Raw genomic sequence first — 14,698 nt, 5'->3', positions numbered from 1 at the left:
AGGTAATAATAATAGATACTGAATTTTAGAGATTATGATTAATAGATAATATTTTTTTAGAAATACAAATAAGGATAAAATGAATTTTTGGAAAAGTACCTTTTTTTTTTTAGTTTTTGATGAGAAGTGCCTCTTATTTCTGAAATTCTCCAATGTTTTGTTTATCTATTTTTTTTCCTCTCTTTTCTTATGTAATAAGATGAACTGATCTAATTACAATAATTTTATATTATATTATAGTATTTTCAATAATATAGAAATCACTATAACGTAGTGCAAAAATATTATAATATAATATTTTTGTATTGCATTATAATATTTTTTAGTTTTACTAAAAATACTATCACATTATATAAAAATACTGTAACATAGCACAGAAACACTATAAAAAAAAAGAAAAAAATTGGTAAGAGATTGATTTATCAAATCAAGGATATTCTAGGAATTAAACTAAAAAATCTACGATATTCTAGGCTAATATATTAAAAAAATAACATGGTTAAAAAATTATGAAAATGAAGGATACTTCCCCAAAAATGAGAGGCATTTTACAGGAAAAGTCAGAAAAAAAAACATTTCCGAGAATTTATCGAAAAAGAGACCTTTTTGGAAGAATAAAAAGAAGAAAATAATATATATATATATATATATATATATATATATATATATATATATATATATATATATGTGGATTAATTATAACATGAATGGGCCGAACCGGTCCGAGCCGGGCCGGACCGGACCGGATGGCAGCTGGCTATGGACCCATATTCTACCGAACAGTACGAGAACGCTTTGCCAAAGTCTACCCCATGGGCTGATCCACCTGCTTTGCTTTCTGGTATCATGGCGGACGATGTCAACTGTTAAGAGAAAGGAAGCAGGAAATAGCCCTTCTCTCGGTACCACCGTGACCTCATTGCGAGAAGATGCAGAGTCCACTGCTGCATGCAGCGACAAAGCTTTTACCAGCTCACATGCTTTGAACAGTGCAAATCCTGGCGGACAAGACGACAACCATGCCGAGAGAATCTCTGCAGAAGGTCCACCCCCCTCCTCGTTCCATGTGTGGCTGTCACATGGCCAAGCTTTGCTTTTTCTCTCCCTATGTCAGAAGTCCACCATGTCTTTTCCAAGCCTCGGTGACTGTGACCATGAGGAGATCGCTTTCGCTGCAGCAGTGTCGATGTTGAAGGAGTTCGACGCTTTGATCATGTGAGGAGACTCCCAATTAATGTGTATCTCTTGTACAAATGCTACGGTTTTCTTCTTCGTCTATATATGTCCGTACCTGACACAGTCGACGCTCAACCCACCAAATTAAGATATGTTACTCTGACGATGCTTACCTCGAGTTGCTTTCACCGTGTCACTCCATTCCCATGAGCAGTAAGACCATTTTGGTAGTGGGAGAGCGTGGTATTGTTGCCTGCTCTGATACCTGACCTCATTAACACCGGTGATAAGAGTGGGAGGAGAGTGATCATCGCCACCACCGTTAACATCGAAGTGAACATGGATTCTAGGCTCTGGATTTTGGGGGTTTTGCTGTCGGTTCTGGCCAATGCCGGTCCGTCATCGGCGGCGACGCTGGCGTTGTACAACAAGTGCAGGGAGACGGTGTGGCCGGGCATACAGCCTAGCGCCGGCAAGGCCGTGCTGGCCAGGGGCGGCTTCCAGCTCCTCCCCAACCAGGCCTACTCCCTCCGGCTCCCGGCGGGTTGGTCCGGTCGCGTCTGGGGCCGCAGGGGCTGCGCCTTCGACCCGGCCACTGGGCGCGGCCGCTGCGCCACCGGCGACTGCGGGGGCGCCCTCTACTGCAACGGCCTCGGGGGTGCGCCGCCGGCCACCCTCGCGGAGTTCACGCTGGGGCAGGGGCGGCAGCAGGACTTCTACGACGTGAGCCTGGTGGACGGCTACAACCTGGGCATGTCCATGACGCCGTACCGGGGGAGCGGTCAGTGCGGGCGCGCCGGTTGCGTCAGCGACCTCAACGAGGTGTGTCCGGCGGGGCTGGCTGTGCGCGGCGGCACCGACAACCGGGTAGTGGCCTGCAAGAGCGCCTGCTCCGCCTTCGGCTCCCCCCGGTACTGCTGCACCGGCAGCTTCGGCGGCCCGCAGCAGTGCAAGCCCACGGCGTACTCGAGGCTGTTCAAGGCGGCGTGCCCCCGGGCGTACTCCTACGCCTACGACGACCCCACCAGCATCCTCACTTGCACCGGCGCCAGCTACCTCGTCACCTTCTGCCCTCAACACTAAACCTCGCCTCCTCCTTCCTCAGACACTACAATTTCTCCTGCTACATTTCATGGATGTCATATGATCTCTGGTCTACCACTGGTAGGCTTTGCTTTCTTTAGCTTCTTCCACTTGGGTTCTGCTTCACATAGTGTGCTGCCATGGACGTTCTTGTCATAACGAGAAGGCTTGCAGTCTCTAATCGCATGCGTTCTCTTAGCAACTTTGCTTGTCTTGTGAAGAGCTTAGTCGACTGTTTGATGACATTTGATGATCTGCATTTGGATATTTTGATATGATAATACCCCCTTGGGGAGCTGCATCCAAAGAACTTAGATCAACTGTTCAAAAGAAACACTCTTTCTTTACGTAACATCACTACATTGTCCATCTTCGAAAACATCATTTTATTGTCCCATCATATAGTTTGTGCCTGTTTATTTCATGTCACCTATTCTCTTTCTTTCTGCAAGGAAAGATAACACTGGTGATATTGATCATTTGACATATTCAGTGAACAGTGATTGAACTTGGCAATCGCATTAAATATAAAAAAAATTATCTTTCGTTCGCACACACTTTTAATTTCTTCTGCTACACATCATTTAGTAGCTTTGGCCATTGCAGAAGACATCAACTATTGATTCATATGGCTATCGACGGCCACTAAAAGGCTTCGGTGGTCGGTGAACCGAAAACCTTGGCGTCCTTATGGCTCGGTGCTCGGTATTGCTTCCATCGCGTCGGCGGCAGCACCCACCACTTCCATCAACTCACAGTCCTTATTGCAACTTCCGGTGTTGCTACAGCAAGAGCTTGCAAAATAGACGATCTTAAGATTAATTTATAAAAATATAATAAAATAGTATTATATTTTTAATTTAAATAGTAATTTTAAATTAAAAAAAACTTAGTAGTTTCATCAGTCACCACTGAACACTACTCATAAGCAGGTTTGATTTGAGATATATTAATGATATTATCAAGCTTTTAAATGAGAGAGTATATAATATCTTAATTAATTTTGTATTAAAAATAGGTAAGATTTAATTTAAATATTTTGATTAATAATTTATGTCAATAAAAAATGGATGAATCAATTAGTTCGGATGGCGACAAAAACAGTGCAGGTGGGCGAGCTTTCCTTATTCATCCCGGACGCATTGATTGTTTTCCTCGGGCCAGAGGACATGATGGGCGGAGGGAGGCGACAGCGGCTGGTGGCGGACAGTGAGCACTCGGTGACTCGTTAACTTGGTGTGAGATTTGATGCCACCCACTCACACTGTAAGTGACGACGTCTCGTGAGCCGCTGCGGATTGGCCACAAGCAATCTGACTCTTATCGGACACATTAAATTATTCGCTGGTGGTGAGGCGGCGACCGAAGCATGCTGTAGCTCGAGGAACACTATACCTAATAATAAAACATCGACCTCGATCCAGACTGCTTGCTTCAAAAGATGTGGTTTTTGTTTTGTCTTTTGAGGGTTGCTGGAGCTATCTTGTCAATCTTAATTGATAAATATACTGCTGTAAAATCCAAATCGATAGATCTCATGTTTGATTCCGTGTAGAAGCATTTTGTACTCGGTGTCGATCCATGAGAAGAAATTTATAGTCTCACCAAATGAAGCATTTTGAATAGCTTCTATGGTGTCTTAAAGATAACTTAGGAAGAGGTAATTTGATCATAGGATCTTACTTTTAATAATTGAGATCATGAAAATTTTATTTAATATGATTTTGAATCATTAATCTTTAATAAATAAGGATGTTATATTATCATTAGATGAATATTCTATGTGTTTAATGTATATTTTATATTATCTGGAAAGTATACTCTTAATTTATTAACATATTTTGCATATTGTGTTCAAACTATTACTATATAATAAAAACTTAAGCTGCCTAATTGTTTGTCCAATTCTAAGTTTGTATGTTAGATGATATATTTAACCAAAGCTACTTATATTATTTATGGTAAAGTCTTCTTACATCTTTTTTTATCTCTCATTAGTATTAATTCCGATTGATTTTGCAGTAATCCAAATAAGTAAAGTAAAAGAATTTATTTTTATCAACATAATAATAGAGAATATATTTCATTTACATTACACGATAAACAAGTGGAAGAACTCTTCCAAGTCTTCTCACCCTCCAAACAAAATCTCATCAAAATACACAACTAGAAAAAGGTCAATAACTTAGGAGCCTCTTCCCTCGTGCAATCGTGTTCAAACATCATCGAAAAATCTAACCATGCTCGATAAGGTACCTCTCGGCGATTGCAGCATGCATGGCAGCACCAGTAGGAAGAACATCTTCATCGATCATGAAATAAGGAGAATGGCCGGTGTGAACTGATCCTAATGTCTCGTTCCTTACTCCGATGTAGTAGAAGGCTGCTGGAATTACTTCGGAGTAGAACGAGAAGTCTTCTGCACCCATCATCGGTGGGACGACCATGAAGTTATCGAAGCCCAGCATGTTGGTGGCTACCTTCTTCAAATGCTCGTACATTGACTCCTCGTTAACTGTTGGCGGGTAAAACCTTTCTTTCTCGAAGAAGTCTACGGATGCAGCGCATCTGTAGACACTAGATTGCTCTACAATTACCTGTGCCAAAGTGTTTTTGATGAATAGAAGCTAAGGTATCTGAAAAATAATAAACTTTGGCAAGAGATCCTATGACAATGAAAAGGCTATCTGATCACCAACCTCTTCTATTCTGCGCCGAAGCTGGTAAAAGCTTGTGTTAGAGAAAGCCCTGAAAGTTCCACCAAGGGTTACAGATTCAGGAATCACATCAAGATTGTAGCCGCCATTAAATGAGGCCACTGAGACTACCTGAAACAGATGAAAGGAAAGAAAAAAAACACTAAAATCATGAAGAAAAACAAGCAACCAAATGTGAAACTGCTTTAGCAAGTCAATTTTCTACATCGAAGAATTAAGTGAATCTTCTAGAAGACCAAGGTCAACATTTCAGCTTCAAGCCTCTGTATTTTAAATTTTTAATAGCCAGAGAAATGCATCTATTTATTACACTACATCACCGTAGTAGTAAACACAATCTGAATTGTTATCAGTTAACACCAGTGATAATTATCATCGTGTCAGCAGAAAAACTTGAGATTATTGCCACTCAAAGAAATTAGCCATTGCAAATCGTTGCAAGCAGAAGGAATACAATTATCTAAATTGGCACACAATCAAATTTGCTAAAGAAATGGGGCAATATTTTCGAATGCTCTATCTAGTATATTGATTATAATTTATTATTTTTTATCGAAAAAGAAAGGCAAGATGAATTACAATCTCAGATGAAAAAACATGGAGTTGAATTCAAAGCACAGCAAGTCAGACAAGTTGTTGGAACAGGTCGACTCTGCGAATATTTTCTATTGAATTCACAAGCATAAACAAAACCTTAGAAATAATACACCGAAAAAGAACCCTAACCTGTGAATCTAGAGGATTGGCTTCACGGGACACAATATTCTGTAAGCTTATTACCACAGCTGAGGCAGCCAAAATGGGATCAACTGAATGGTGTGGATTTCCAGCATGTCCCTCCCGTCCCCTTATTCGTGCATGGAAAAACCCACATCCAGCAAGCAGAGGTCCAGGCCTCGAACCGATGACAGAAGTTGGGCGTTCATGGGATACATGAACTGCAAATATAGCCTCAACATCTTCCAAAGCACCATCCTCAATCATCCTCTTAGCGCCTATTCCAGCTTCTTCTGCTGGCTGAAAAAGCAGCTTAACAGTTCCCTGTGGTTACAGAAACAGTCAGAACCTATGCAGCTGGTATTAGCTCTAAATTTGGCTGTTGTGCCAAAAGGGTCTCTATTGGAAAGGAATAGTGGTCAGATAACAAAACAAATTAAAATAAGATATTTATAACATTTAAAAGTTTTCAGAAAAAAATTGTCCAAAGACTTCTCTAAGAGGGTCAGTAACAAAAAGATCAGAGTGTGGTCGAGAGAAATAGTCTTGGCCAGTTGCTGGCTTGGCATGTATTAAGCAATATGCCCCATATAACTTGAGACATGAATCCAAACCGCATATATGGCCCACTGTACGAGGCTCCCGCCAACACGGGTCTGGTGAGAATCAATCTTGGTCCCCTGAGCGCTTTCAGAATATGGCCCATTGGTATCAACCAAAACACATCCAAAACTTTTGAAACAAAACCGAAACATCATATCCTTACCAAAATCATTTATGCTTCTTCTTCTGATTTTTTTTCTTCTTTTCTCTATATTTCCCCAACACTCCTTAGAAGCAGTGTCAGGAAGTCATCAGCTTGAGACATCTACAGACTTAATTCCTTGTTGTCTACTTCCACAGGTTAAGGAGATACAACAACTTAAGGAGAAGCTTAAGAAGGCATGTGAAGTAGGTTAAAAGTCTGTTGCCAACTCATAGCGCAAGCACTCTGGTGTTTAAAATTTTGCAACTTTTCCAATAAAGTTAAACACAAACTCATGATCATTATATTAGAAACACCACAAAATAAGATTTTACTATCATGATGTTAAATCCATTATTAAAATAGTTGCATATATTCTACAAGTAATTTAACTATTGTCCATCTATTTTATCCACAAAGGTTGCTAATCCTTATTAAATGCATCATAGTAGTTTAATATCACACCACAAATTTGTTCTTTGTTTTAATAACTTCAATGGACAATATGGAAAGAGCCAGACTAACCGATATGAATAAGAATTCTGTCTGAATAAACATGGACTAGCTCCTCTGACAAAAAAGTTTGTTCAGCCATCAGTTAAGAACTAAATTTCAGTATTTGGAATAAAAGTTGAGCATGTAAAATATATTTTAAACCACAAGGAAATGTTCATCGAGTATTCATTCTGTTCTAACAAGCTATTCACATTCAGAAAACAAAAGTTACATTTTGTTTATCCCTACACAACCACTGCTTGTTGCATAGCATCTCCTTTTCCAGTTGTTGCCTGCAAATTGCATTTACTTATACCAACAAGTCTACCATCAACACCACCTAAATTGACCCACTTTGTTTTCACCCAGCACTGGCTACTACACTTACTTTCTTATGTACATTGTAAAAATAAAACCCAATTCCCTCGCACAGATTAATTACTAGCACTGGTCTCCTTTCCTATTCCACCGCAAGTAATAAATAACAATTACTAAACTATCCATTATAGAAGAGAACATAAAACTTAACATGTGAGTTGAAAAAACATACAATGACATATAAGTTGCTTATCTTTCCAGCTCAGCTAGTAAGATTGTCACGACAATGAAAGCTCTTAGGAAACTGGTGCTGAAGAGCTTGTTGTTACAATAAATATCTCAGAGATGTGTTTATACTCCAGACTTTTAACCTGGTGACATGCTATAATCATATGTCTTTGGCAATTTGCCATATCACCAGACAAATGTAACATTGAGGTTCCCAGATGGTAAAAGCCTCGAGCACTAACTTACACAAAAAGGTTTAAGATACAGCCATATCACTTTGTTAAGATCGGCTTACGGCAATCCGAAACCCTTCCTCTCTATACTTTAAACTTTAAACTAATTTTGTTGAAATAGGTTCACTGCTTTCTAGAAATGAAGACCTTTGAAATTGGAACACTGATAGCATAACTGCTTTGTCATCTTACCTTGAAAAGTTTACCTTCAATCCATGGTTTAAACTTAAGACTTGAGAATGCAACATCCGTTGTTGAACAGAGGAAATCGATCGGAGAATCTAAATGCATGTGTGTTACTGGGATAAAATATAACTAGTTGTTTGTTAAGGATATAAAGGTTTATATGATGAAAAAACAGAAAAGTAGCCACTAAATGAAAATGAATTGTGATATGTGCAGCTTGTTCACAGGTGACAAATGAAACTAAATCACTTACTCAGGTCATGTGAGGATATTTCCTAATATCAAGATGTCATTTACCAAGAAAAATCAATCATAAACTCAGGCAACTGAAGTCACTATAGTACGAGTATGAGTTTTTCAGAAGGACAAAAACCTTTAGACGATGTTCACGGGCCTTTAATATCTTGGCAGCACCTAAGAGCATGGCTACATGTGCATCATGCCCACAAGCATGCATTTTACCGGGGACCTTGCTCTTGTACTTCCACTCGACAGCTTCCTGAGATAGAACGTGGGATATAAAAGAAAAAAAAGAAGTGAGTCAGTATTGATACTTTTAGTTAGCAAATCAACTTTCTCAGCAACCAAAGCCAAAAGATGGCTGAAAGCGACACCGCAGGATCATTTAACCTCAAAGCAGGTCTTACCATAGATATTTACCAAGACATCGTATCGTATATCACTCTCTCGCACGTGCAGAACACTTACAAATCTTACACTGACATTGTGTCCCTGACTGCTTCCAGACTCATCAAGTACAACACATGCATTATCTTCCATGTGAAAAGTAGAAGACAAATGTTGTCCCAACAGAACAATAATGAAGGATTCAAGGAACGCTCACATGGATAATAATTCAAGGAAAGGTCACATGGAATTTTTCAAGGTGGCTTAGTCCATTCCATTAAATCAATATCTGGCACCGGCATGGGACTTTGTGTGAGAGCAACTGGACGATAACATTACCAAAAATGTTAAACTCAAGGATCTTTCTCAGATTCTCCCGTTTATTGGAGTCCATATTGATTGAAAGACACTTTCAGATCGACCATAGAGGACCATGGAAATCCAGAAGAAATGAGCAGAGCAAAAATCTCATCGCAGTAAGTCCAACTAATGAGCAATCTTAGTGACACCTTATCCAAGTGACAATTTACAGTTTGTGAACTGCACCTTCTAAACCAGCCTCAAAGATTATTATTACTAATATCTCGTAGTCACAATCTAATTTCCTCAATAGCATCAAGATCTACTGAAGCCCCAAGTAGCAGGTGGAATTTATACAGATCGAGCTAGAATTTCCCTTTGATTTCAACAACTAATCAAACAAAAAAGAGGACAAGGGAATTCTCATAAACCTGGATCGGCAGAGCATCCATATCAGCCCGCAGGGCGACGAATGGCAGCCCGCCGGTGCCGATGGTGGCGACGACGCCGGTCCCCGCCAACGGGAACCGGTACTCCACGCCCATGCGATCGAGCTCCTCCCTAATCAGCCTGCTCGTCTCGAACTCCTGGTACGCCAGCTCCGGGTGCTCGTGGATCCTCCTCCTAACCGCCGTCACCCACTCCACCGTCTGCGGCCGTCGCGCCAACCCCAGGATCTCCGCCCTCCAATCCCGCTCCTCCTCCTCCTCCTCAGCCTCCCCACTCCAATCCCTCCCGACGCTGCCGCTCCCGTTGCTCTCCCTCCCGTGCGTGCCGCCGCAACCATCCCTGCAGGCGCCTGCGAGCACGACGTCCTCCGTGAAGTAAGAAGCGGAGCAGAGCGCAGCGGACAGCAGTAGTATCACCACCACAACGCCACCCGGCGACACCATGGACGCCATCATCAACCAATGACGAAGCGAACAAGGAGGGATGTGGAGGGTACGAATTTATACATGCAGCCGGATATCATACGGGAGCGGTGTAGGTGGTGGAGAGGGCACAGGATTCCTATACCGTTTCTTTTCCCCATCATCGCCATCATCCTCCATTTTTATTTGTTCTCCGAGGCAAATTTGGGTGGGGCAAGGTGCGAAAGGGACGGAACCGGAGGCGTACCGCTGGGCGTTGCGTCAAAAAGCAGGGAGTGGACTCGGCCGTGGCCGAGCTGCACGCTTCAGCGCTGGGTTCGTTGCCGTGGGCAGACCGCCGGGCGCGCACATTTACCTCGTGAGGTAATGAGGGACAAAATATAGCTGGCACCCGACTACAAACCCAATTTGTGGGTCCCGGTGAGCCCCAGGTACCTCTCAAATCAGAAGGCGAGGAGAGTCACGGGTGCGGAATCCGTGGGTGAAACGAGGCCGTCGTTATCCGAGACGAAGGACCAAAAAGAGACCGAATCCAATGCCGCAGTAGGGGATCGGAACAGAACCGGCGCTTGACGGCTCCCAGCCTCGCTGTCGCTACCCTCTATTTCCGACACGTGCGGGAATTGGGCCGTCGCGGGAGAAGTGGATGTGGATGGTTATTACCGCGCCTTCGCCTTCCTTCATCCGCCGAGTGTTGACCGGGCTTCGGGTTCCATGGAGACTGCAAAGTGCGAACACCGTTCCCGCTTTCGGCTCCGCGTGTAGGCAACTTGGACTCCAAAATCCTACAAACGCTGTCGAGGTGTTCGACGAAATGCCTGGGTTGTCAACTTGAACTTCTCCTTGCCTTCTTTCCAGGTACGTTTCGACTCCATGTTATGCACAGCATATGTCTATGGGAAGAATCCATACCATACATGGAGGCGTGTTGCGCGTACATGCGTGTGTATGTGGAACTCGTCAGGCCATGCGCATCACTTCCAAATCACCCAAGGATTTATTGAGTTAGGTTGACAATCCTTCTGGGAATGGCTTCGTGATGCACGTTGCGTGCGGGCAAGAATCGCCCGCAAGCATGTGTGGATGAAGCCATTGTGTTGTGTCGAAATCCTGTGGAAGCTTAAATGTTGTGCTCTGTTTTCCTATTCGTTTAGAATAGATTATGAATGTAAAGGCTTGTAAGGTTATTCCCAAGTATTTATTCCAAATAACTATTCCAAGTGGAGAATCAACTTCAAAAGTTACATTCCTCAAGTTGCCAAAACGCATTAATTAGTTGGATAGAAAAACTTAGAATATGTTCGCACGTTCTCAAAATTCATTGCACATGAGAAAAAAGAACACAAGTTTCAGAGTAGTTTGAAGTTCTGTCATTCCTGGCCATGGAAATATGTCCTAGAAATACAAATTAGTAGTTTTTGTATTTACCCCTTTAAATCTAAGTTTTCAATACCAAATAAAAGGATGTTTTGAAGTATTATTATCTTAATATTTTTTAAAACTCCTAGTAACCATGGTTTATGGTGGTTAAACTAACGTGAATGACATATATGAAGGATTTAAATATTTGAATGGATGTATATAATGTGGATATATACATATATGCAATATTAAATTCTAGAGGGATCAACATGCTATTTCAAATGTTTTTAATGATAGATATGTAAAAGTCCCAACATTTCTTTTATGATTTGTATCAAATCACTCAAATCTTCTCATGCTCTATAAAGTCCACTACAGCCCCTTTCATCCTTCCTATTCATACATCTCCCTTTCATTAATTTTTTCTCCATCCAAGGCCCATCCACACACTCCTAGACCACTTGCATCTAATGATCTTATCATATATCCAAGTTTTCCCTATTCATGAAAGTGACTAAGGAGGAATAGAAGAAAAAAGAACTAACATGAAAAGATTGAGCACAGGAGAAGTCATAGCCCCAAAATTTGCCCAAGTCTTAAGTCACAATTTAGACTTGATTTGGACTGCTGTTGCTTTTTGTCAAAAAGAAAAAAAAGAAAAGCTTTATTTCCTTATACTAGGTCAAATCAACTAGTATTAGAAAAAAAAAAGTGAAACAAAGACATTGACATGCACAATGGAGGATTTGGAGGACTACTATGCAAAGATTGAAAATTTTGTATTTGTATGGCAATATTATGCACTTTGGAATATGGACTGTTTGAAGTTATGTATGTCTGGTCATTTTATTATTGGCTCACACAAATAGCTCAACATCTCCCTATAGATTCCAATTGGTTGTAAACCCTCTTTTTCTTCTTCTTGTTTGTTTGTCAATAGTCCTTTTATGAAGGCATGATGGAGAACATGTGATGTATGAGACAGCAATTCATACAAATAAGGGAAAAAATCTATATCTGCTTGTGTCTGGTTCAAATTCATTTTGAATTTATCACCAGTCAATGCATTAGGCAAGGATAAGAGTATTGCATCAAATTTATGTATAGACACTGAAATGATAGTATTGCATCAAATTTATGCAAGGATAAGAGTCAAATGATGGATGTCATAGAGTAGATAATTAAAACAAGTATCAACCAGTGATTGCAAAAGGCGCTCGGGCGCTCGCCTAGGCGCTCGGGCGAGGCGAGGCGAGGCCCGAGCGCCTCGCTAATGTCCCAGGCGGCGTGCTTCAAACAGGCGCCGCCTGGGCGCTCGCCCGAGCCCAGGCGCTGGGCGCTTCGGGCGAGCGCCTGGGTAAACCAAGGCGACCGAACCAGAATTTTAGGTCTGGTTCGGTCCTGGTTCGGTTGTTAATTGGTTCAATCAAACTAACTAAACCGATATAACCTCAACCCTAACCCTAACCCTAACCCAACACTAACCTGCTGCCGCTGCTGCTGCCGCTCTCGATCCCGATCGTGATCTCGTCGCTCGCTGCCGCTGCTCGCGCCTCCCGCGAGCCCTCCCGCTGCTCGCACCTCCCGCGAGCCCTCTCGCTGCTTGCGTCTCCTGCGAGTCTTCCCGCTGCTCGCGCCTCCCTCGAGCCCTCCTGCTGCTCACGCCTCCCGCGAGCCCTCTCGCCTCTTGCGAGCCTTCCCGCTGCTCGCGCCTCCCGCTGCTCGCGCCTTCCGCTCCCTTTCTCTTTCTCGCTATCGTCGCTCGCCGCCGCTGCTGCTGCTACCGTCGCTCGCCGTTGCTCGCCGCTGCTTCCTCGTTTCTCCATCAGGCTTAGTATACTCTTAATATTAAGTTTATTTGAATTTTGAAATGATTAAATTTTTGTTAATAGATTAATAATATATTATTTTGATTTTAATGTTGTTAATTTTTATTTATTTGAAATTATTATTATTATTATATTATATATTTGTATAATTTAGATAATTTTAAATAATTATATTATATATTTTTATAATTATATTATATATTTTTTATAATTATATTATATATTTTTATAATTTAGCGCCTCGCTTCGCTCGGGCGAGCGCCTAGCGCCTCGGCCGTTTGTGGACCTTGGCGCATAACGCTTTTTAAATCACTGGTATCAACAAATATTTATTATTTAAAAATGATAGTATACAAATTGTACTGATTATATTATATAAATTCATTAAATCATATTATCTCCACCAGAGTAATGTTCTTGGCTTGGTTATGAAACCTATACCATCACTATCATGAATCTCAATCATTTATCTTGAACAATTGTGGTTCCTATTTGCATGTTTGTTTGTGTAAAATAGCTACTCTCTAAAGCATTCCAACACGCAATCTTTGTCTTTGATCTCTACCTTTTCCCTGTTTTGGCTTTCATATATGATCTTGGCACTGTGTTGTATATAGAATTTTTTTTTGGTATGTAGATATTAAATTTGTGGTCAATGCTATATCTTTGTTTTCTATATCCTATTAGCGATTAGGATAATGGTGCATCAGTGGCAACTGGGATCCTAAGTTTGACTCAAATAGTCTATCACTATAATGGCATCTGATGCTAATGTGAGACAAATTTAATATAAAATATAAGTTATGAAATATAAAATACAAGTTATAAAATATAAAATTGATATAAAATACAAATTATTAACAACTTTCCTGATTTTAATATTGAAATATAATTGACATATTAAGACCTAGAGTCAAGACTACATCCCAAGGCCAGACATGGACATAATTTTAATTTGTAGACTCACGTAAATCCTAATATGTTTTTTACTAAGTTTTTAACAAAAAGAAATTTATTTTCTTATTATGGATTTTAAAAATATTTAATATGTAAAAATTATAATGTAATAACAAATTCATAAGTTATATATTTCAAATGATATCTCTAATCTCCACTGAGACATTCGGATCTGTTAGTGTATTATTAGACGAGCGATAGGTTTATAATCATTATATGCATCATTAATATATAATTTTTTATATTAAAAATGATACTTCTAAATAATAGTTAAAGGCATTTTAACGGCACATATTGTATGTGATTTTAAATCTCAAAAATTAATTGTTGTGGGTTTAATGAATAAATCCACTTTTAATTTTCTTTATCCAAATATGGACCCACAAAGTATGATTTCTTGGGCTTCGTACCAGCAAGAAAGGTGCAAATAGAGTCCTTCCATCCTTTCTTTTATGTCTCTTCTGTTCTTAGCCTCCCATCTCTCTTCATTGGTTGCTCCAAACTCTCCTCCACCATTTCTAAGTTATATTCATCTGATCCACTTAAATCAGATTCATATATTTTTTATTAGATTTACAATAGATTTAAGGAAGATATAACTCATGCACTATCCATTATCACTTCTAATATGGGCTGGAGATGATAGTGGATTAAGTTTTTTTAAATATCAAGATCTATTTAATCCATTTATTTGTATTGGATTTCAGAACCTTGTACTGGATTTAGATGAAATGTATTGTTGGTTGATCCATTACCATCCTTACTCTAAAATTTTAATTTTAAAAATAATATATATTATATATATATATATGTATATATATATATATGTATATATATATATATATGTACATAT

At 40.3% G+C, this 14,698-nt stretch overlaps 2 protein-coding genes across 2 annotated transcripts; one reads left to right on the top strand and one right to left on the bottom strand.

Annotated features, from left to right (window-relative positions):
• The first annotated feature begins 1,219 nt into the window (after positions 1–1,219).
• On the top strand, positions 1,220–2,486 carry LOC103977562 (thaumatin-like protein). Its single transcript, XM_009393111.3, has one exon. It carries the CDS (start codon positions 1,516–1,518, stop codon positions 2,257–2,259), a length of 744 nt encoding a protein of 247 aa, XP_009391386.2. The 5' UTR covers positions 1,220–1,515; the 3' UTR covers positions 2,260–2,486.
• Positions 2,487–4,294: 1,808 nt separating this feature from the next.
• On the bottom strand, positions 4,295–10,057 carry LOC135632379 (IAA-amino acid hydrolase ILR1-like 6). The gene is made up of 5 exons (XM_065140905.1): positions 9,257–10,057; positions 8,272–8,397; positions 5,703–6,017; positions 4,959–5,087; positions 4,295–4,856 (listed from the first exon to the last, which is right to left on the bottom strand). The coding sequence occupies exons 1-5, from the start codon at positions 9,728–9,730 to the stop codon at positions 4,494–4,496; spliced, it is 1,407 nt and encodes a 468-aa protein (XP_064996977.1). The 5' UTR covers positions 9,731–10,057; the 3' UTR covers positions 4,295–4,493.
• Positions 10,058–14,698: the final 4,641 nt, after the last annotated feature.

Source organism: Musa acuminata, chromosome BXJ3-3, assembly GCF_036884655.1.
Source record: "Musa acuminata AAA Group cultivar baxijiao chromosome BXJ3-3, Cavendish_Baxijiao_AAA, whole genome shotgun sequence".
Lineage (NCBI taxonomy): Eukaryota > Viridiplantae > Streptophyta > Magnoliopsida > Zingiberales > Musaceae > Musa > Musa acuminata.
Note: the sequence above shows the minus strand (reverse complement) of the source record. Positions and strands in the feature narration are given on the sequence as shown.